This window comes from Hippopotamus amphibius, chromosome 1 (assembly GCF_030028045.1).
Source record: "Hippopotamus amphibius kiboko isolate mHipAmp2 chromosome 1, mHipAmp2.hap2, whole genome shotgun sequence".
NCBI lineage: Eukaryota > Metazoa > Chordata > Mammalia > Artiodactyla > Hippopotamidae > Hippopotamus > Hippopotamus amphibius.
In genome coordinates this window covers 158,969,500-158,993,653 of record NC_080186.1, presented here as the reverse complement: position 1 = coordinate 158,993,653, position 24,154 = coordinate 158,969,500, and the positions used below count along the sequence as shown (strand labels likewise).

Below are 24,154 nucleotides of genomic sequence, written 5' to 3'. Positions count from 1 at the left end.
TTATACCTGAATGTATGGTCATATCTTCCTTGCCCAATGAGAATACCACCCCTAAAAGTTTTAAGTCAACTTGAAAATAAAAATTTTTAGGACTATAAAAATACAGTTCAGTGTCCACTTATAATACTTAATTTATTATATTGGTCACTTACATGTAAAGTCAGTATAAGCACTTGCATGACATTATACAATTTTATTCAAACACTTCATGTACTTTTTCAATATTAATGTCTTGATTATCATTAGAACCATATTTTGATTCTCCCAACACAGTGGTCTAGAGCATATCATAAGGATACAGCTTTTTTTTTTTTTTTTAACTTGGAAGTTTTTGTAACTGATTATTCTGAAATAGTTTCAAACTTAAGGAAAGTTGCAAGAATAGTATAAAGAATGACCATGTGACCTTCACCCAGATTCATGAGTTTCTAACGTTTTTTCAGTTAGAGCATTCTTTCTCTCTCTGTATGGGTGTATGCACATCACAGTCACAGACACACACACACGTTATAATTTGAGAACAGGTTGCATATACCATGTTCCTTGACTTCAGTGTGTATTTTCTCAAAATATTCTTTTTTGTAACCACAGTTATGTATCCAGGAGATTTAACATTGATAAGATATTTCATTGAAACGACATTCCATATTCCCATTTTGTCAGTCGTCCCAGTGATGCCCTTATAAAGCATTTTGTTTTCCTCCAGTACAGGATCTTGTACAGCATTTAGTTGTCATCGTATGACAACTTTAGTCTCCTTTACTCTAGAGCAGTTCCTCTGATAACATTGATGTTTTTGAAGAACATAGGCCAGTTCTTTTATAGAATTTTGTTCATGGTGGGTTTGTCTGATGTTTCTTCATGATTAGATTCAGGTTGTGCATCCCTGGTCAAATCCTACATAAGTAATGCTGTGTGTATTTTTCCCGGGTACCACATCCGGAACAAAGGATGGCCCTCTGCCCTTCCGTGGTCTTGTTGATTTTGATCACCCAGTCAAGGTATTGTCTGCTTTCCCGTGTGCAGTCACTATGTTTCCCTTGTAACTGATTAGCAGTCTGTGGGGATTGCCTTAAAACCATGTCCTTCCCTCATCAGACTTTGCCTCCTGCAGTTAGCATCCATTGACAATCCTGGCCTGGACTATGATGGTTGCAAAATAGTGATTTCGTAGCTCTGCCACTCCCTCCACATTTATTAATTGCCATTCAGTGTACTGTAAGGAAGCATCCTCCCACTTTTTACCTCCCTCCTTCTCTCCTTTTCTTCCTATCTATCTATCTATCTGGCCATCTGTCTATCTATCCATCTTTCTATTGTCCGTATGGACTTTTGGGTTCCCATTTTGTTTGTTAGGCTAAATCCATTACTGTCCTTATTTATTGTGATGCTCAAAATGTCCAAGATACAGCACTTTCGAAATCTTTGTGCTATCACTAGAGTTTATTCTCTAAGCCACAAACACATAATGGAATGGTTGGTATTTTCATTTGTTCTTGATGCTCCAGTGTAGACACTTACTCTGTTGCTGTTTAAGTATACTAAGTGACATCCAGCACTTGCAATGAGCATTCATACCCTGAAAAATAACTAGTAAGTGTCTCCTAAATCTCTTTTCATGTTATCATTATTATTTTTTAACCATATCTGCTATGTGATCTCTATAAGCATCCAGAACGGGTATTGACTGAGGTCTTTGCAGGCTAATAACGCCAGTCGTGCCTTCTTCCTCTAATAGTACTTTGTTGTTCGAAATAAAGTAATTGGCCAGGCACCTGATAAAATCTGATACTGTCAGAATTTGTCTGTAGGGCCTCTGCCTCTTTCCTCAGGAATAATTTTGAGGGCCAAACTCCTTAGGTTACATTTGAGCATTTATAGTTACTTCTGTTTCACATGTCTGGTGTCTTTGGGTTTTCTTTGTCTGCTTTTCACATCTTCCTGAGTTCTGCGAAAGTAAAAACTAGGGGTTTGAAAGTAGGTCAGAACCCCTGTATGTCTGTGCACATGGTCGCAGAGCAGCTGTGTGGGAGGCATGAAGTCATCACACCAGATGGGAACAGTGATGGGCACTTTGAGGAGCCTTTCTGTGTTCTTTCTCAGTCATATTACTCCTGTCAGGGGGCAGAAAGGAAACTTCAGATGGAGATTGATGATGGGAAAGTGAATTAATTTCCCCAGGGAACGTCTACTTCCCTTGTATTTTAAGACCCATCGGATGCAGCATTTAGTGGGAAACAGTCTTCCTTGGTCCTTGGGGAAAGCCCTGGGTTGGTTCCATTTCCAGCTTGTGGGATCAGATTTCTGCCTGTTCAAGTCTAGCTGGTGTGGAGAATATATTGCCCCTAGAAACTGCTTGAGGATAGGTGAGCACTGTGAGTTACTGGTTTTGTGTTTTTCCAGCATGCAGTGGACATTTAGAGATGTTTTATGGGGAATATTACCTTGCAGGTCACTTTGGAACTTCCTGGGTGAAGCACTACTGTACATATCAACGGGATTCCAAACAAATCACCATGGTACCATTTGACCAGAAGTCAGGAGGAAAGGGGGTGAGTTCATTTTTAAATTTCATGTTTGATTTGCTTGGTTACCATATGATGAGTATAATGCATATTTGAAGTAACACCTCCAATGTTCACTATAATTTTCTTAATTTTTATGCAGTAGGTCCAGGACGCATGGCATCTGAAAGATGCATGGCATCTGAAAAAGTAAACAAGATGATTATTTTTAGCTCTAAATTATATTAGCAGCTGCAATTAAGAAAGATTCGTGTATTTCATATATATACAATGTTTAATGTGTCTAATGTGTTTAGATGTTAGAAATCCTTGGATGACCTCATCCTGTGAAACCAATTCTTGGCACTCTCACCCAATACCTAGGGGGCTGCCAGTTGGCAGTTTAGATGTTCCAGTTATCTATTACTGTGTAACAGGTTACCCAAAAATGCAGCGACTTTGAAAACAACACCAGTCATTTTAGTATCTCCTACAGTTTCTGTGGGTAAGAACTTTGGGGAACATTTGGATGGATGGTTTGGGCTCAGGGTTTCTTATGTGGTTTCAATCAGGCAGTGACAGGAGCTGGATCATAAGGGTCTAAAGCATCTCTGGACTGGTCAGATATAGCTCTCTTCCTTTATCCTGACCTCCTGTCCCCTTCTCTTCCCTCTTTCCCTCTTGCTCTGTATGGTCTCAGGGCCTGTCCTCTGGCCTCTCTACGTGGGCTAGTTTGGGCTTCCTCACAGCATGGCAGCCTTGGGGCAGCTACAGGTTTCAAGAGTGAATATTCCAGCAACAAAAGCAGATACTGCATTGCCTTTTAATGACCTAGACTTAGAAGTTATATTGCCTTACATTGGCCCTGTGTGTTGGTTGAAACAGTCATAAAAGCTCACCCAAGCCTACCCAATTTCAGTGTGAGAGAACACAGACCCTGCCTCTTGATGAGAGGAATATCAAAGGCACATTGCATTCAAGAGCATGTGGGATGGAAGATGTTCTTGTGGACATTCTTGGTAGGAGATAGTCAGGCTGCATCTCTGAGGTCACTGCTGCTGAGAGCTCCTTGCTGTGCCTTAGTGGTTCTTCTTTCCTCTGAGAGCAGTCTGTCTTCATTTCCTTTTTAGATAACCTGTCTTTTCTCCCTGGCTGCTCATAATATCTTCTTTTTTCTTTCTTTTGGTATTATGCATTTCATTATGATAGTCCTTTCTGTGAAATTTTTTTTCTCCCTATCTGTTTGTTGTGCTTAGACATTTTGGCCTTTGTGGATTTGAGGGTTGTTGTCTTTCAGTAACTTTGGAAAATTGTCACCAATTATCATTTTGAGTTTTGCCTCCATCTCCATTCTTACTGTTATCTCCTTCTGGAGATATTTAAGTGTTTTTAACAAAAATATTTATATTTTTCATTTCTTTGAATATCTGGACTCTGTTCTGTATAATTTCTCTGGTTCTATCTTTCATTTAAATAATTTTTCAGCTATGTCTAATCTGTTGACAGATTAGTCCTCTGTAAGTATTCCGATCCTGGCCGTCTTCTCTGTGGTGCATTTTTGTGTGTCCTGTTGGCTTTGCACATGTGTGGGTGTTACAGTGTAGAGGCTCAGAGCACTGGCTCTGAGGTTAGACTGCCCAGGTCAGTGACGTGAGATGCCGTTGTCATTCCTGTTAGTTACTCCTGCATGCTGCCCCTGTGCTCTTTGCCACTTGCAGTTTTTCTTCCTGGCCTTCTTTCTCTTAGTCCACAACACAGGAGTTGATCAGCTTTTCTGTTCTTCTTTGTATCAAAGCAAAAAAAAAAAAAGCCGAGGCCCTTTTAATGTGTCTTGTTGGAGTTGACTTATAAATAATCTCAGGAAAACAGACATGAAAATATCAAAACAGAAAAATTACAGAGTTAGAAGGTGTATTAAAAATCTCTGTTAATAGGTGTCCCTTATTCATGAAATGGAAATAGAAGTAGGTCTGCCTTTCTTAGGTGGAGTCATAGTTCTTTTCTAACTCCTAGTCCTTCTAGAAATCAGCTTCACTGAGTTATTCTCTCATACAGTCTTTATTTTGGGGATGTTCATTTTGTGCTTTCTTAAACCTGGAGTGAAGAACTCTCTTGTATTTTCTCTATTCCTTTCTTACCACACTTGAAAGTGAAGGGCAGAGAGCAATTATGATTGTGTTTGGGACTCCTTAGACTTTACGGAGATAATAGGAAACACCTCACTGAGTTGTTAAGAGGTTTTTATGCATTAGTGTATATAAACTTCTTGGGACAGAGCCTGGCACATAATGGAGGCTGCTGTATTAGGAGCTTGATGTTATACTAAATCATTTTTCTAGTAATAATTACTTTATATTTAGATTATGTTTTATCTTTTTCTAAAATACTATCCTTTATCATCCTGTTTTAACCCATTTTTCCTTCTTTACAAAAGAGGAAACTGAAGGTCAGAGAGAGAGAATAAATTTTGATAATGTGCATTGAAAGCATTACTAAAGCCAGAGCTGAAACCCTGATTCTGGAGCCTGCATCTCCTGATTCTGAGCCTACTCATCATAATAAAATAGAATAATAACATATATATGTAAAATAATAGCTTTCCACGATGCCACTCTGTTTCCTCAGCCTCAGGGTGGAGGAAACATGAAGATTGGCTGTCCAGAGGTGATGCCTTCTCAGTTTATACAGGGCAGTCGTGCGATATCATTGTATATGTGTTTGTACAAAGCTCTCCTAGGAGCTGGAGGTAGACTTAACATAGATAACAGGGTGTTTTCTTTTCCTGACATGTTCTTTTTCCACCCTGTCTCCCCTTCCTTGTCCCTTTCATTTGGATTATTTTCCTTTGAAAGTACCCGCTTTTCTCTTAACTTCAGTCCAGGAGATGTAAGCAGACTTCCTGCGTCCTCTTGGAGACCAGGCCTGTGTGTGGTGAAAGACAGTTCCCTGCATTCTATCCTGTGAGATGAGGCCCCTCTGTGCGGGAGCCCTGGAGCAGCCCAGAGCTGACCCCGTCCCTTTCCTGGCTTGAAACCCTTCATTATGTTCCCTCTGCTCTCAGGATACAGACCACAACCTGTATGATCTGGTCCTTGCCTCCCTCAAACCCTTTCTCAGTCCACTTTCCCTCTCTCTTTGGCATTCCAGACACCACCGGCTTCCCTTCACTTCCTCCAGGGCTCCATGGACCCCAACCTCAGGGCCTTTCCACCTTCTGTTCTCCACCCCTGATCTGTGCTTCTGGCTTTATCTTCTACGAATCCTTCAGGTCTCAGCCCAAGAAAGCCTTTGCTGACCTTCCTGCCCAGGTCACATCCCCTTAAATGTAGGCTTTTGTAGCACAACATGCCTTTTTTTATTGTAGAGTTTGTCATGATGTAACTTTTCATTTATTTGCGTAAGTGATTGTTATCTCTATCCCCCATTTTTTTAAAGGGTGAGTGCTTGAACAGATAGTCTTTATAGATTCTTCCTGATGTGGTATGGTCATCTTTGCAAGAGTCTTATCTTCCTCTTATTTCTGCTGATATTTCACAATCTTTTATAGATCCCGTTTTCTCCTGTTTCTCAGGGACACCTCCCCCTAAGCTTTCAAAGTGGGAGGTAGTCCAATGCCACTAAATCAGAAATAGAGTTAGACATTAACATGGTCAGAAGTCCATGTTTGGGTGTTTACAGTCATACATTTACGCACTGCAGAAGGAGCAGTTCTCAATCTGAGAAATTAATCTTAGCCATTCAGTAGAAGACAATAGATGTAAGACTTGTGAATATAAACTATCTCTTCCTAGGTCTTCTGTGTTTTGTGTGCTATTCTGATACTAGTGGGTGGTTAAGGTTTACCATACGCAGTCACATTTCCTATTATTCAACAAACTAGGCAAGTTTGCAAATTTCCCCCCTAGTTTAGGAAGAAAGATTGGCAGATATAGGAGAAAAAGGAACCCTAAAAAACTCCTACGTGACAGGAAGACAGAAATCAGGGCCAGAAACTTCTATGTTTCTAGGCAATAAATTAGCGCAGTGTGATAAAACTGTTGCATTCCATTTGTACAGTGGAATACTACCCAGCAATAAAAAGAAATAAGCTCTTTTTTTTTGTACCGTGGAATTTCAAAATTGCCTTTATTGTTTTAATGTTTATTTTTATTTTTTTATTGACGTGTAGTTGATTTATAGTATTACCTAAGTTTCGGGTGTAAAACATAGTGATTCACAATTTTTAAAAGTTATAGTTATAAAATAGTTATAAAATATTTATATAGTTATTTATAGTTATAGTTATTATAAAATATTGTTATTTATAGTTATTATGAAATATTGGCTATGTTCCCTGTGCTGTACAATATATCCTTGTAGCTTATTTATTTTATATGTAGTAGTTACTACTTTTTAATTCCCTATCCCTGTCTTGACCCTCCCTCCTTCTGTATCCCCACTGATATAACCAATAGTTTGTTCTCTGTATCTGTGAGTCCGTTTCTTTTTTGTTGTATTTGTTTTATTTTGTAGATTCCAAAGATAAGTGATATTATACAGTATTTGTTTTTCTCTGTCTGACTTATTTCACTAAGCATAATACCCTCCAAGTTCATCCATGTTGTTGCAAGTGGCAAAATTTAATTCTTTTTAATGGCTGAGTAATATTCCAGTGTGTGTGTGTGTGTGTGTGTGTGTACACCACTACTTCTTTATCCATCCATCTGTTGATGGACACTTAGCATGCTTTCATATCTTGGCAATTATAAATAATGCTGCTGTGAACATTAGGGTTCATATATCTTTGAATTAATGTTTCATTTTCTTTGGATATATACTTAGGAGTGGAATTGCTGGATCATATGATAGTTCTATTTTCAGTTTTTTGAGGAACCTCCATACTGCTTTATGCAGTGGTTGCACCAATTTACATTCCCACCAACAGCGTACAAGGGTTCCCTTTTCTCTATATCCTAACATTTGATATTTGTGGTCTTTTTGATGATAGCCATTCTGACAGGAGTGGGGTAATATCTCATTGTGGTTTTGATTTGTGTTTCTCTAATGTTTAATGATGTTGAACATCTTTTCAGGTGCCTGTTGGCCTGCATTTCCTCTTTGGAAAAATGTCTGTTCAGGTCTTCTGCCCATTTTTTAATTGGGGTGTTTGCTTTTTTGTTGTTGAGTGGCACGAGCTGTTTGTATATTTTGGTTATTAACCTCTTATCGGTCATATCATTTGCAAAAAGAAATAAACTTGAGTTGCACGACGTGAGTGAATCGCAGATGAATTATGCTAAGTGAAAGAAGTTAGACGTAAAAGAGCATTCCATTTGTATAAAGTTACAGGATATGCAAACTAATTTGTAGTGACAGAGAACAGATTCAGTGTTTGCCTGGGAATGGACTGGGTGGAGGAATGATGGTTTACAAAGGGACTTACCAGGAAACATTTGGGGCTGATGGAAATGTTCATTACCTTGATTGTGGTGATGATTTCACGGATGTATGTAGATGTCAAAACTTATAAGTTGTATGCTTAAACATGCAATATATGATACATTAAACATATACTTCAGTAAAGCTGTTAAAACATATATTTTGCACACCTGCTCTGTTCCAGGGCCTGTTTGGTCTCTGGGGACATAGGGGTAAGCAAATTCAGACACAGTACATGCCCTCAGGGAGCTTAGAGCCTAATGAGGAGAGAGACATTATTTGAATCATCATTTACAGCAAGTCTCACCTGTGATCAGTGCTGTGAGGGAAGAAGAGGTATATGGTGCTATGTGAACATGTCTGGGGGTGTTTAACCTGGTCCAGAAATATATTCCTGAGGAGTGATGATTGAAGATCATCATAGAAGATCATAGAAGTCCAGAGCTGGAAGGAAACCTCAAAGTCATCTTGTTTCAACTCTTATCAAAACTGTAAATTAAGCCTATTTAAACCAATATCAACAAGAGTTTAATCTAGCATGGGTTGATGCTGTACCATCATGATCTACCAGTACTCAAGACATTGGGCTCCAAGTATTAGAACATGGCTTACAGATTTTACATGTATGAGGCTGTGGCCTGAGATTTATGACCAGCCTTCCACCTCCTGTGGTCCCGAACACTCAGGTTTGAGAAGATGAAATGATCACTCCTGTTTATGTGGCATGTTTGCCCTGCAGAGGAGCATGGCCCGAGTCCTGGCCTCCTCTTGATAGCCTGTGTGTTCCCAACAGGGAGAAGATGAATCAGTCACCCTCAAATCCTGCACACGGCGGAAAACAGACTCTATCGAGAAGAGGTTTTGCTTTGACGTGGAAGCAGTAGACAGGTGAGTAGTTGTCATACTTTTTGTCAGGAACAAAGATTGCCGAATTTGGATTTCTTACCTTTTCCATTCATTCAAAACTTTCTGGTTCTTTTCCCCCTCCTTCCCTTCCCATTCCTCTATTAATACCCAGTTTAGAATAGATGTCAGGCCAGTTGCTGATTTGCCAGAATAAGTATAGCCTCCCCCATCCTTTAGATTCAACACTGAGCCCCTGACTGGTTGATTTAATTTTAATGCCACAGCTTCCCGTCTCCGAAATGTGTGTGATGTCTCCGGAGGGTGAATATATGTTTAAAGAAAACTATTTAGCATGACTGTATCATTACATAAAATTTTTTACTTACAAATTTTTATGTAATGATTCAAAGGAGTTAGGTAAAGGGAAAAGTGGAAGAAGTTCTACTCAAGAAAAAAGCTTTTAGTTACAGTATTTTACCTACCACTGTATGTGTGCGCTCAGGAAAGAAAGCAAACCACTTTCAAAATCAGTCTTTGGAGAGGGAGCTCTGTGTTGTATTCCTCAAGATTTATAGAGTCTCATTAAGTTGTACCATTTCATGGTGTTAAGCTAGTTTGACAGCATTCCAGTTCTTTGAGACACTTTACTTGGCAACAGGTTAATTCTTTGAATGAAAGCCAGGAGTTAAGCTTATTTGAGCTGTCTATTCAAGATCAGCAATGCTAGCACAAAGATCCTTAAATCTTGGCATGATTGTCCTGTAATGCTGTTTAATTTCTCCCCATTGTTTAAAAAAAAAAAAGATTATACCAATTTGTTAAGCCAGTACTTCTGCCCTCTCTGGGACATTTACCTGTGGCCACTTTATGGCAGCTCTAGAGGATCCGGAGCACGAGTACCACCTGGTGCGTGCTGCTCTGTGTGCTGCCAGGTTTGAAATGCCTTCTTGTGGCATGATGTGTCTCTGTGCTGTGGCCCCTGATGGTGCTAGAGTGCCCGTGCAGAGAGCATGCCCATTTAGCCTAAATCACATGTTCAGGGAAACTAACTGTGTCTCATTAGTGGTCTAGTTGTGATACTTTCGGCCCTCAAATCAGGCAGTCCGGATCTAAATTTTGACTTTGCTGCTTTAGTAGCCATGTGACTTTGGGCAAGTCACTTAATCTCGCAGGGTGTTGATTTCATTCTCTGGAAAATGAAGATTTATGGTCACAGTACCTGGTTCCTAGAATTGTCAGCGTTCAAGAAGAGAAGACATATAAAATGCTTGGCAGACTGGCACATAGTAGAAGCTCAACAATTAGCCTTTATTAGTTGTTAATTAGCGTGTCCTGCATGTTTACCTGACTTGATATTTCAGAAGATAGACTCTAAATGTAGGGAAGTAAATATCATTTGTAAAGAAAAGAGAGTACCCCAGTCTTTCGCCGTGTGAGGGGGGAAGGGAGAGGAGAAGGGCTGTACGGAGGGGTAGCAAAGGGGGATTGCAAAAAGTGTGCCTCAAACTAAGATAGGTTATGCTTGACTTTAAACAAATCCTGAATCAGGATGCTTTAAGCCCTTGTAGGCCTCCCTCTTCTCTAGTCTAAGCGTGGAATTTACGGGAATTCATATTGTTGGCATCCATGAAAGGTGGATTAGTGGATGTGTTTGTGTGGAAATGGAGCCAGTTGTTTGATGCTGGTCCGCCGAGTAGTTCCCAGCGATGATGGTCTGCTTGCAGGACTGCTTGGGCGAGAGCATGCCCTGCGTCGCAGCTCTTGTTGGATTGGGAATGAGGTCAGTGATGCTTTCTGAAGCTGAATTGTTTTCTTCTTCAGAAGTTTCCCAGAAGTTGCAGAGAGTTGCTTTTTAGGCAATTAAAACTCACCATGGTTTCTCCATCTCATTTCCACCCTTGCCACCACTTCCTACCACCTTCCCCTTATATTATGCCCAGAAAAGCTTTGCATGTCCCAATTATAAGCTGAGAGCAAATGTGTCACAGTGAACATACTGAGTGGGTTTGGGAAGTCGGTTTCTTCTAAGTCATCGTCTCTGGTTATCCTTGGTGTGACATGGAGGGGCTTCAGTTGTGGTTCAGAATGAGGCTGCTAAATCTCCTCTTAATAAGCAGGCGGGGAGTAGATAGTTTTGTTGTATTATTTGTATTTTTAATGTTCTATGTATTATGATACTTTCTGCCTGGGCAGAGCCTGCCCCATCCAGGGCTGACCAGTTCTTAGAGTCAACAGAGGGCTCTGCCTGGCGAGTGCCGTTGACATGTGGACTTCCAGTCCAGAGCCATACTGCCTGCGCTGGCCCCAACACCCCAGGAGGCAATATTCCTTTGCCTGAATCATCCAGGGCCAGGCACCAGGCACCTAGGGACCACGCCCATAACTTAGCACCTGTGAAATTATTCAAACTAGCCAATCCTGAATGGTTTACCTGGCCCTGCCTTGCCTTTGCTGCAGGAACTCTAATAAAGGTCGTGGTGTAGACTCTCCCCTCTGGCCATTTCTGTCTCCTGGATGATGCTGGTGCTTTCCCACATGGCCCCCTGTGGTGTGCCAGGAGTCCTGTTTCTAGCACCTGTGAATATAAGAAACTTGGTTTGCCTGAGCCCCTTCTGTGTCTCTTCTTGTGATCACACCTGGCTGGTCATCACCGGAAAGAACACAGAACATCAAGGAAATACCTTCTCTCTGTTTTCTATATAGGTCGTCCTCTTTGGTCTCAAAGCTTAAGTTACCAGTTGGCAGTATTTTCTTCAGTGTCTTTCTTCATTTTCCTCCCTCATCCAGGAAGGGACCGAGGCAAGAGAGAAAAGATATTTCCTTGGGCTCAGGGGAGGCATCCCTGGGAACTCTGCCCAGGGTCCTATTCTCTGGAAGACTCCTACACCTTGCTTTTTCACCAGTGCACTTTAGCAAGGAGGGGATGGAGCCAGCTGTCCTGATGTCTTTTCCACCTTCCACAGACTTCTCTGCTTCTATCTGCTGAGCTGGAGAGGCAGAGGGGTGAAATGCAAGTTTAGCACCTAGGAAATGTGAAAGTAAAAGAGGTAATGGTTATGTTTAACAGCTTGAGGTTTTAGAATGTTCCCAGAGTATGTCAACTGTAGCATATATAAACATTTATGTAGTAGCTGTTAATGTTGTAGTCTATCAAGATATTAATACATGCTAAAGTGTGATTTGACTTAGAATATGTGATGTTGTGGGGTTTAAAGGTTGGATACTTTTATCCTTCAGGTTCAGTGCTGATACTATGTCATTCTGTAGTAGAAGCTATAGCCTTTAGGAAGTGGTATTCTAGGAGGTCAGTATTGTAAGTTGATGACGTCAGTGTCTCTTATTGTATAGTGAGAACCACATGCTCTCAGCATCCACGGGACTGCTTGTTAGAACTACAGCTTCTTGTTCCTGCCCCACGCCTACACAATCCAACTTTCTTCGAGAGAGACCCTGAAATCCACTTTTTGAATAAGCTCTTCTGTTGTCTTCCATTCTTACTCATAATTGGTGCATTAAACAGCAGGCATATCACAGTACAGTTTTCTCAGCGCACATAAAAGCATTTTCCTTATTAAAAACAAGCAACAGTAAAATAAAACAAAAAATAAACAATCAAAAACAAAACCAAAACCAAAAACCCCTTAGGCTGCTTTGCTAAGGAGCTTAATTCTTAGCCTGATAAAGAATATAGCTAGTAGAAAAGATGATCAGCAGTCTCTGATACAGAGCACCAGGAAAAAAGCAAGAACGAAAACCACAGTAAAAGCCACTGTTTCAGTTAACTGTGGAGGAAGGGTGAGGGGACCAGTAGTAAGAGAGTACTTTCTGGAAGCTGAACACTGTTGATGTCATTTCATGTAATCCTCGCTACAGCCCAGGGTGGCTTGTGCTCCAAGTATCTCATGTTACTGAGGAGGAATCTACAGTTTAGAGGGTGAGTCTTACCCAAGTTTCAGGTGGGATTTGAACTGAGGGTCGTAGGACCTCATTGCAGGGCACTTTGCTGCCTCAGAACTCAGGGTGTTTTAGAAATGTTTCAAGTGATAAGCCCAGTGCTATCTGTACTTAGATTTAGGGGCCGCCACTGTCAGTCACCTTGCCGACTATGAAATCTGAGGAGTGCATTCTCACTCTAATCATTGGCATTTGGTGTGTAAACTAATGGTGGGTGAACTAAAGTAGCACACTTGCTTCTGTTCCCATGTTTCCTACCCTGTGCCCTTCAGAAAGCCCTCGCACGACTAACAATTTAAAGAGGCACTGCAGGAACTTCCCTGGTGGCACAGTGGTTAAGAATCTGCCTGCCAATTCAGGGGACGCGGGTTCCATTCCTGGTCTGGGAAGATCTCACATGCTGTGGAGCAACTAAGCCCGTGCACCACAGCTACTGAGCCTGTGCTCTAGAGCCCGTGCGCGACAACTACTGAGCACACACACCACAACCACTTAGCCTGCATGCCACAATTACTGAAGCCTGCACGCCTAGAGCTGGTGCTCTGCTACAAGGGAAGCCACTGCAATGAGAAGCCTGTGCACTGCCATGAAGGGTAGCCCCTACTTGCCACAATTAGAGAAAGCACAAGCAGTAGCGAAGACCCAATGCAGCTGGGGCGCTGGGGGTGGGGTGGGAAGAGCCACTGCAGAGAGAGCAGGAGCCAGGCACAGTAGGTGTTCCACGAATGCTGTGTGTTTTTTGTACACCTCTTCTTTTACTTTTTATTCTTAAGATGACACTCATTTCTGTTTAAGGAAACTAGCATAAGTAAGAAATCAAAGCACTAGTGCCATTTATCAGTTGATTGTTTTCATTGTATCCCAACACATTGCTGTCAATTTGTTAATCCTTAAATCCTGTTGAAAAACCTAACCCCTGACATTTCAGTCCTCTAGGAAGAGCTGTTGTGACTATGACCCATGAATGAGCTGGAAATCAAATTGAGGGTTAATTCAGACCTTAGGGATTTAGATTTATAGTTCTAGAACTTCTTGTGTCAAAGATCCTCTTTAATATTGTGAATACATTTCAGAAAGCTAGTTGTAATTCTTACACCTAAGTTCTTTTACAACTTTGACATCGCAAAACTAGACCTGTACTCCCTTCTCTGTATCCTCTATCCTTCCATATTGACTTCCACATAATTACATAACTACACGTCATTACATCTCATCTATCCCTTTTCTCTAGTGCCTGCCTTTTTTTCTTTTTTTCTTTTTTCTTTTCTTTTTTCACAGAACTAGTTTTGGGGGAGGTTCAGACCTAAGAAGCTGCTGAAGACCCCTGGACTCTTCTGAGCATATGTTGCACAGGCTAATACTAGCTCTTCATGTCTTTGACTTTGTTTTTAAAGAATTTTATCGTTTGCAACATTGAAAAGTGAGAGTTAGTAGAAATTCTTGTGACTTTCTTCAGTTCCAGACTGAAAAATTGCTTAGATGAAGGTATCATGTCCATCAAATCAATGTGGTGCTTCTTTGAGTTTCCCTTCTGGTTCTGTTTTTGAATTCAGTTTCTGGACTCTAATATTTAGAATATTACATGGCTTTAAATGCACATGTGTGAGTTGCAGTAGTTGTGGGTATTGCCACAGCATGCTGCAAAGAGGAATATTTTATTTTCCTAGAAGAAGATACTTGTTATGGGTTGAGTTGCGTATCCCCCAAATTCATATGTTGAAATTCTAATCTCCAGTATCTGACTATGAAGATTATTTGCAGATAGGGTCTTTGCAGAGGTAGTCAAGTTGGAATGAGGGGATTAGGGTGGGCCCTAATCCAGTATGAATACTGTCCTTAGGGGTAATTGAGGCATAGAGCCAGACATGTACACAGGGAAAACGCCATGTGAACATGAGGGCAGAGATTAGGGTGATGTCTCCTCCAACCAAGGAATGCCAGAGATTGCTAGCAGATCACCAGAAGCTAGGAGAAAGGCATGGAAAAGATTCTCCTTTACATACTTCAAAAGGAACCCACCCGCTGACACCTTGCCCTTGAACTTCTTGCCTCTAGACCTGTGAGCTAATACATTTCTGTTATTTACGCTACTCAGTTTGTGGGTCTTTGTTACAGCAGCCCTAGCAAACCAATACAGTATTGAGTACGAGGGCCTCTCTCACTGAAGCAGCCATAAAAGGCCCCCAGCAGCTTTCTAGATGGATGGCCCAACAAACACTCCTTGAATAATCCCACTGACAAGGAACCTTCACAAAGCAGCCCTTTCATGTAAATTATCTTCCTTACTCTTTACAGTAGCTGAAGCTTTCATTAGCTTTTTAAAAATCATCCTTTCTTATACTTTAATAAAGAAGCATTCTTTGGTGCCTGTGTATTACCTTGCTGTCAAACCGAATGCTTGAAAGTTTATATGTTGTATTGATTCATGGAATAAAGAATAGATGTGTCATTTTTTTCTTTAAAGTGTGTTAACTCTTTTTGAGGGAGTTTAGTGTAAAATTCCTGGTTAAAAATGGGACTTCATCTAAAAGCAGCTGTTAGAGGTAGTGGCATGTGATACTTGCCAATGTCTGTCTTCAGTCATTTTGAATAATTAACTCCACCGTGCAGCATCTTATGGAAATTAATGAGCAAATGTAGGGAAAATATTTGTTTAAAGAATCATGGTGGTAGTCATCTCCCAGGATCTCTGCATTTGCTTGTTTTTAAGAGATGTCTTGCAGATGTATGTGACACATGGGTATTTTCTCCCAGATGTCTTCCAGGAGGGGCCACGAAACCATATGGAAAATAATAGAAACAAAAGGCTTCTTTCTGATGCACTGAATCAGTGTAGTCTCTCGAGAGGTGGTGTTTATTCTTGGGGAAAGGAAATATTAGAATCTTTATGTTTTTCAGGACTAGCTGACCCCAGCAGAAGTGCATATATTTGAGGACATTATGTGGAGTGTTGCGTGCCCCATTCCCACCCTTAGTACTCTCCAGAGGTGGGCACAAAGGACCCCTTATTAGGATGACAGGGGTAGTGGGTGCTAGGGGTGTCACGGGGACCAGGACAAGCATAGTCCTTGCCTTCACGGATCTTACCGCTGATTGTAGAATGGGCAGACACGTACACACACATTCATGCAACTGAAAGTGTAAATACAAGTATATTGAGTGTTCCAGCAAACTTGGAGGACCAGAATGCTGTGGGGAAGATGTAACGCACAGAGGGACTTCACCCTTCCATTCTTACAGAGAATGATGGCATGACTGGAATGCCCTGAATTTTCATTCCCTCTCTCCGTCCCTCCCTTCCTCATTCATTTACCATAGCTACCTGCTGGGGACGCTACTGACCCTGGAGATACAAAGTTTAATGAAGCACTGTGAATTGAATGGATGTTCCTTCTTAAAAGTCATCATCTGACTTTTCTTGCAAACCAAATCCAAAACCCTCCTTCTGTGAGCTTTTCACGAATAGGTGAAGAGAGACAGCTTTCTTCTTCTTCTTCTTCTTTTTTTTAAATTTAATTTATTTATTTATTTATTTTTTGGGGTACACCAAGTTCAATCATCTGTTTTTATACACATATCCCCATATTCCCTTCCTCCCTCGACTCCCCCCCACTCTCCCTCGACTCCCCCCACCCTCCGCAGCTTTCTTCTTAACCAGTCCCAGGCTGGCCTGTCACACTCACTATCAGCTCTGTCCTCGTGTTCCACCATGTATTGTGTATTTGCACAGTGTATGAGCTTTTCCTTGTATTGGTTGGCTGGTTGTTTAATTAGGTATGTTTTATATAACTCTGTTCAATTCTAAATATCTGTCTCAGGTAATTTGCTCCCAGAGGCAGAATAACGTCATTTTACCCAGCTTTTAATTTTTATCCAGTCCAGTGTGCATGTGGTTGTTCAATTTTGTTTTTTATGGTAATGCAATTTTTGGTTAGATTATGTTGTTCTTTCCTTTGGAACTTTGGTGAATTACTGTATGAGACTCTGGGAGCTGAATCATGTTAGTTGATATTTAAACTAAAACTTGAGCAAGTAGACACACAATCTGCATTTCTGTATAGGTAGGACAAAAAAACAAAAAAACACTCAGGAAAATGGGAGATTGGTTAAAGTAAGAATACTGGCGGCTAGGAAGATTTATGGAAGATCTGAAAAATCTATCCCAACCCTCCAATGAGTCATCACCCTTATTTCAAGCACGTTTTTATAGAAGGCTGCATGGTGCAGTTAAAAGGTCAAAGCAGCCCTAAGTTTGAATTTGGGTTCTGCCTCTTACTAGCTGTGTGAGTCCGGGCTGGTGGCTTAACCACACCTGTAAGGTGGGGCTAATCATACCTACCTTGCAGGATTATTTTGAAGGTGGAATGCTGTAATATTCTTCTCTGACATAGTTCTCTGTCGGAAGAGGTTGTTCTTTTGAAGTTCTTCTCGCTACCCTAAAACCTGGGACTTCATTTTTCTTACGGTGAACCTTAGCTTTGGAGGGTATTTCTTTGAGCCTGTTTGTTTCATTTTGATGCCATGCCTTTTTCCAATAGTGTTGTGACTTTTCAAGTCATTTTTAAGCTGAGGGTGAACACAGGTGCTTTAAGTGCATATGTGCAAAGGGAATCCATTTTCAAACTATATATGTGATAACCTGTTATTTATATGTATTTTATATGCAAGATAAAAGGTTTAAGCCCCTCCTTCCAATTTATGGTCTCAAAAGGAAACCATTACTAATTTTAAGTTAAAACAATACTCTTCTAGTTTGGTATGTGGTGTGTGTGCACGTACTTGTTTCTGTATTTTTGTGAGATTTGTGTGAGTGTAAGACTGTGTGTTTTTCAAAAAGGATCATCTTATGTAACAGACTTTGTTTCCGTGCTCAGCCTCTAGATGGCAGTTTTGTATATGTATTAGTAACTGGTAGCTGGTCCAGTTGAAAATTAGCTGTCCTTTATACATTGATGTTTAGTAGTCAGAGTGTGTGTGTGTGTGTGTGTGTGTGTGTGTGTGTTTCTGTAGAAGAAATCATCACATGACTATTACCTCTTAAAGGGAAAGTATTCTAAATGACTCATTCTTTCTCTAGAAATTCCTTCCTCCCACCCTTTTATGATGGATCATTTCATACCCACTTTCCTGCAGAAGCAAGCATGCTCAGTTAATGTGGCCTCTGTTTAAACGTTACATTTTACCTTGCTTTCTGAACTCTGGCTCTTTGCTTCAGGGGCAGCTTATTTGAGGATGGTGGTGAAAACAGACGAGTAGTTGGGACAGTCCAGTTTGTGCTGAGAACCAGGCAGTCCTGCTTTTCCCTCTTGGTGCAGTCTGCCTTTATCTTTTGCAACAGATGAATCCATTTTTCCTGGTCTCAAACTTCCTCTTCTCTCCCCTTCTCACCCCTTGTTTGAAATAATATTTGATTTTGCCTTCCTGCTGGTTGGTTAGAGTGCCGGTCTCAATGCCATTGACATTTCAGAGCGGAAATGGCTTTTTCCTTCCTCAGAGGGTGTTCTCCTGCTCTGACTTCCATGATTTGGGTGGGGGTAGAGTGGAGGGCGGAGGATAGTGTACTTTCTGAACTTCTCCTTGGCTGTTCTGTAGAATAAGCTAGCTAACAAGTTCCTAGAATCTTTAGAATTCATGTATTTTTAAAATTACTGGGTTTTTTCCTTTTTAAAAAATTAAATGAGAGAGTATTTGCTGTTTGATTCTGGTTTAAGTGAGAGTGGGGGTGTGCTGGTTAATGGACTGTGGTGTGAAAGAAGGAAACCTTATTTATATTATATTTGTATTATTTCTATTACTTATTTCTATTCTTACTACTGATATATATTATTTCTATTATTTCTGTAGCTTTTTTCTGTTCTTATTACTATTTCTATTCTTTTAGTCTGCATAGTGAAATTTGGAGTTTTATTGATTGAGTATACCAGTTTATTTGCCAATTTCTAAATATAAAATGGGTTTATTTTTTAAAAATCGAAATCAAAACTTTGCTATTACATAAGTCCAAAGAAAGGAGACAATTCAACCAGTAAACTCCACTTACCTGCATGTCTGATCATCATGAGATAGAATACTAACAAAGAAAAATTGATAAATGACCTAGATTTCTTGACTTAGAGTATTTTTCATAGTTTGTTATAAAAATAACAAGTGTTTGCATTCCCCCTGAGTGTTACTCATCCTGGTAATTAATAATGCTTTCTCCTGGTGCTGACTGTTGAAATCTGCTTACTCCTATGTCCTTAGTATGCATGGCATACACATAACTGGTACTCAATATGCTTCATTTAAGACCATGTAACTTAATGTGCCAAAGATGTCTTTGTCTGGGCTTTCTGATGTTTCATGACTTCAGTCTCCTTTAAAATAAAATGTAGGAAACTATCTGATGTAATGGCAGTATTACTCTTCAGACTATTATCATTTCTGTGGTCCTAATTATTTTAGGACCTTTTTCCTGAGGAGGTAAGTGCTTAGGTTATAATAGGTTATGGTTCATTCATTCAATAGGATCAGATCCTTTCTAAATAATTGATTAGAAGCCTGCTTCTGAAGACTTCTTAAGGGATGTGTGGGTGTGGGTGTGTGGGTGTGGGTGGGTGGGTGGGGGTGAAAGGAAGTCCCTTCCTCCCTCTCCCCTTTCCTTCCTCCCGAGAGAGAGAGTGAAAGAGAGAAGTGCCTTCTTCCCCCTCCCTCCTCCTAAGGAACTGGTCACCCTGGATCCCAGGGCAGGACACTGCCTGCACGAGGGGGCAATACAGTGTTGTGCTTAAGGTATGGGCCTTGATTTAGAGTCTGGCAGACTGGGTTCAAGCTGAGGCTTTGCTGCTACCTAGCAGTGCAAAATTGTGCAAGTCATCTCTGAGTCTCAATTTTTAAGAGAAGTATAATGATAGTACCTACTTCATTGCAAGGAACAAATGATAAAGCAAGCAAAGTCCTTAGCCCAGTGGTTGGCCCATAATAAGCATTCAGTAAACCTTAGCTGCTGTCAGTGGGCCACTGGTTTGCAACGTCTTTTCTCTCTCACGTTCTGTTTCTCTCTTCTGTACCCCACCCAGGTCACCGTGGCATATGTATTCTTCTCATGCACAAGGATGTGTAATGCTCAAGGACCACCAATAGTTGATTATCCCAGAGCATGCATTGTTGTGCAGGTTCATAAGTTTTTGTCTCCAGATAGTAGGTGAATGTTCCCCTCCTTTGATGACACTGCGTCCTCACTATTGGGAAAAATGGGAAAGTATCCCAAGTTCCCCTCCGTTGTTGAACTGGAAAGACTCTGCTGAGTTGGACTCTGAGGTGCATCAAGAATACAGACAGGCATCATTGTTGGTCCCAGTGCACGAGATGACATTATAACATGGGGTGATGGCCTGGGGTGGAGCTCAGGTAGGGAGAGACAGAGGAGGACTGATACCCCAGAAATCATAGGCTATTGGTCCACAGACATGTTTGGTTTGGCTTGAGTAGTGTTTGTGGCAACATTTTAAAATGGGAAAAATCTGTAAATGTTGATCCTGACTTCCCATGTGCCAGCTGTTTATAGGACTGAATGGCGGATGCCTCCTCTAGGTGGGGCCTGTGCTCTCCACTTTGCCGCAGTCTCCACTGTGCCCTGTTGTCCTCCACCATGATGACAGGGGACAGCTACCACTTTGCCTTGCATTTGCACTGTTGTTTTTCCCATAGAGGGGAAACCCCTTTTGTTCCTGTGACTCTATCAGGACGCAAAAGTGCAAAAGAAAAATTAAAAGGCTGCACATTTTAAAGAAAATGAGACCAAGCCTATTTTCCTTGGAATAGGGAAGAATTTTACCCAGTTTCACTCATTTTGCTTACTTGCCTGGTCTCTATAGATGTTTGATTCTGTTATCTCATGCACACATGGAAGAGATGTCATTCTCCAGGATTATTCTACTTTGGTCATATGTTTACGTAAATGAAGATCTACTGAAACCTTGAACACTTGTAATTGCCAGGGAACGGTTAGGGACCAGTTTTCCCAGTAGCACTTTAAAAGCAAAGGACCACTTCCTTTGGCACTTGTGTGTCTCTTTTCACCTGCGGATGGCAGCCCATTCTCCAGACCTTCTTTGTTTCCCTCTGTCTTCCTATCTAAGTATAGAGAGGCAGGTTTCATGCACAGGCTGTGAGTATGTGTATTTCTGTGGATGTCACAGTCCTTCTTTTACTCTGAACTTGACCCTTAAATGTGCCGTAGTGTGAATAGAAGCTGGGGAGTGAGCTCTTGCCAGCAGAAGATTTATAGTCTTATGAATGAGTAAACCCTAGATCTTTGGAGGTCAATTTAGAAAGAACAGCACTGTTAGATTCTGAGTGTGTTTGTTTCAGTGGGGTGGAGTGAGTTAGTAATAGCATTTCCTGGTCCAATAGAAAGTGGGTAAATTGCCAAGCCACTGAGATCACCATTGTTGACTCAGATTCAGGAATAAGATTAGAGTAGGAAGGCTGTCGAGTAACCCTGGAATCTGGGCTGGTTGTGATTCTGCTTGCTCCTGGCTGGTGAGAAGGCTGTGAGCTGACATCAGTAGTCCCAGGTTCCTGGATGTTCTGATAAATGATGTATTGCTTTATGTGGGCCCTTTGTGGAGGCCAGAGATGGAAGGAGGTAGGGTGGTGGGTAGTGGTTTCCCCTGTGATAGGTAAATAACTATTTTATGCATCGCTCCTGTAGTGTGAGAGGTGAGGTGCTAAGAGAAAGTTGCAGATTCTTGTTCGTGCTTCTCAAGCTGGTCCAGATATAGCACGAACCAAGGACTTATCCAGAGTGAACAGGAGGTGCTGTATTTGAAGTAGAATTTTAGGATTGAGCTACAGAAAGGATTGTAAGTCATTTGTTTCTTCTCTCACCTGGTGGGTAGTAGGAGCACCCTGGCAGATCTTCTAGAATTTGCTGAAGACACCTTCTTTATCCTTATCAGTTATCGAACCTTAATTCCAAAAGGCGGAAGTAGGCCACTTTGATGCGTTACTCAGGAGGAAAAAGGAAATGGCTGTGATGTCAGAGCCTGTATGTCAGCCCTTGGCCTGGCTTGCTTTGTGGTAGAGGTGTGAGTTTTCAATGCTGTGTGACAGTATTTTGGGGGTGGGGTCATGCATATCAGAAGCAGCTGTGGCTCATTTCGTTTCTTTTTTAATCTGCCCTTCTCCCTCCGTTATTTTGATCCTACTGACACTTGCCGTCCATTCCCTCTGCTGACCTGCTGCTCATTTGCCTCTGTGGTAACAAGTAATTTTTGGAGCATTTATTGTATGTCTGACACCTTGAAATGCCTTATGCATATTTCACGTAACCTTCACAACAAGCCCATGAGGTAGATACTCATATTATCTGCCTTTTAAAGACTAACAGAGAATAGTTCAATTACTTGTCTGCTAGGAAGCACTAGAGTCAGGATACCTAGTGAGCTTAGATGAGAAGTGGTATATCGTGGGTATTTTATAACTTTTTTTAAAATTGAAGTGTAATCAGTAAAATGCATAAATCTTGTCTGTATCTTAATGACTTTACACCCACACACACACACCCCCTACCAGTGTGACCACCCAGGTCAAGTAATAGAACATTTGTCACCCCAGAAGGTTTCCTTGGGCCCCTTCCCAGTCACTGCCCACACTCCTTCCCTAAGATGAAATCACTGTTCTGACTTCCGTCACCACAGATGACTTTTGCGAGTATTTGAACATCATATAAATGGAATCACACCGTTGGTAGTCTTTTGTGTCTGGCTTCTTTCCCTCACTTATTATGTCTATGAGATTCATTCATGTTGTTGCATGTAGAAATAGTTGGTTCTTTTTTATTGTTGCCTGTTCCATTGTTTAAATATACAACAGTTTATTCTCTTATGAATGGATATTTGGCTTTTTGTTGTTGCAAAATTTGGCCATTATGAATAAAACTGAATATTCCTCAAATGTGTCTTTTTGTGGATGTATGTGCTCATTTATCTAGGGTATATATCTAGAGGTAGAAATGCTAGATCATAAGGCAGGTATATGTTTAGTTTTAGTGGATATTTCCAAAGTGGTTTTATCACTTTATTCTCCCCCTAGCAATGTATGAGATTTCCAGCAACTATACATTCTTGTCAGTTCCTGTTATTGGTGGTCTTTTGAATGCTCCCCATTCAGACAGCTGTTTGTTTTATTTTATTGTGGTTTTAATTGCATTTCCCTGATGATTCATCATGTTCACCCCTGTTTCTTATGCTTGTGGCTGTTTGGTGTCCTCTTTTATGAAGTGCCTATTCAAATCTTTTATCCATTTTATTAATTGGGTTGTTCATTTTTTTCCTATTTATTTGTTGGCATTCTTTGCATATTCTGGATATTCGTCTCGTTGGAGATAAAAATTACAAACATCTTGTCTTACTCTCTTAATAGTATCTTTTGATGACTGGAAATTCTTTATTTTGGTGAAGTCCAATTTATCCTTATTTTTTATGATTAGTGCTTTTTGTGTTCTTTTACAAAACTCATTGCCTTTCCATCTCTTGGGTATTTTGAGGCAGAAAAAAAAATGTAGAGAACCACTGCTGTAGGAAGTAAGCCACAGTCATGTTGGCCATTATTGGATTCCAGTTTTTGGATCAGCTCTTTGCCTAGAGTGGTGTTCTGAGCCCTCATATTTATGAAGCACTTTAGGTTTCACAGAGCTCTTGATCATTTGACCTCATTTGATCCCAGGCAGAGGCTCGCTGAAGGCTGTGCAGGAGGGTCTCGTCCCTTTTGATGGCAGGGGATGCGGGTGGTCAATACCAGCTCTCCAGGGGCCACAGTATCTCTGCGTTTCCCGCGGCTTTGTGCTTGAGGGCAAAGCATTAGACTGCTCGGTTCAGATCCTGGCTCTGTAACTGTGGACGAGGTAGTTAACCTGTTCGAGCCTTGGTTTTCTCATCTGCTAAATGGGATAATGAGGGTATACCTCCCTCATGATGTAGTTGTGAAGATGAAATGAATTAATTAATATATAATGCTTATCACACTATCTGGCACACAGTGCTGGGTTATTATTGTAGTTGTTTATTATATTGCTTGATAGGGTCACAGTTCTTTTTTTAAATTGAAGTATAGCTGACTTAAAATATTAGTTTCAGGTGTACAGCATAGTGATTTGATATTTTTATAGACTACACACCATACAAAGTTATTATAAAATTTTGACTGTAGTCCCTGTGCTGGACATTACATCCCTGTGACTTACTTGGTGGTTTGTACCTTTTAATCCCCTTTACCTATTTTGTCCCTCCTCTCACTCTTCTCCCCTCTGGAACCCACTAGTTTGTTCTCTGTACCTGAGGATCACAATTCGTTACAGAGCTGGAAAGAGCTCTGATCATTTACTCCATTTCTTTTTTATTGTGTCATATTTTCCTTTTCTCATGCTACACTCCCACCTTGAGAGTTCT

The 24,154-nt window shown here is 40.8% G+C and overlaps 1 protein-coding gene across 4 annotated transcripts in view; it reads left to right on the top strand.

Annotated features, from left to right (window-relative positions):
* ARHGAP26 (Rho GTPase activating protein 26) overlaps positions 1-24,154 on the top strand; it is a 448,717-nt gene that overhangs the window by 143,256 nt on the left and 281,307 nt on the right. For all 4 annotated transcript variants that reach the window (XM_057732267.1, XM_057732256.1, XM_057732285.1 and 1 more), the window contains exons 9-10: positions 2,452-2,552; positions 8,716-8,810. In XM_057732267.1, the coding sequence (XP_057588250.1) occupies positions 2,452-2,552; positions 8,716-8,810 (196 nt within the window). The remainder of the gene's footprint in view (positions 1-2,451; positions 2,553-8,715; positions 8,811-24,154) is intronic.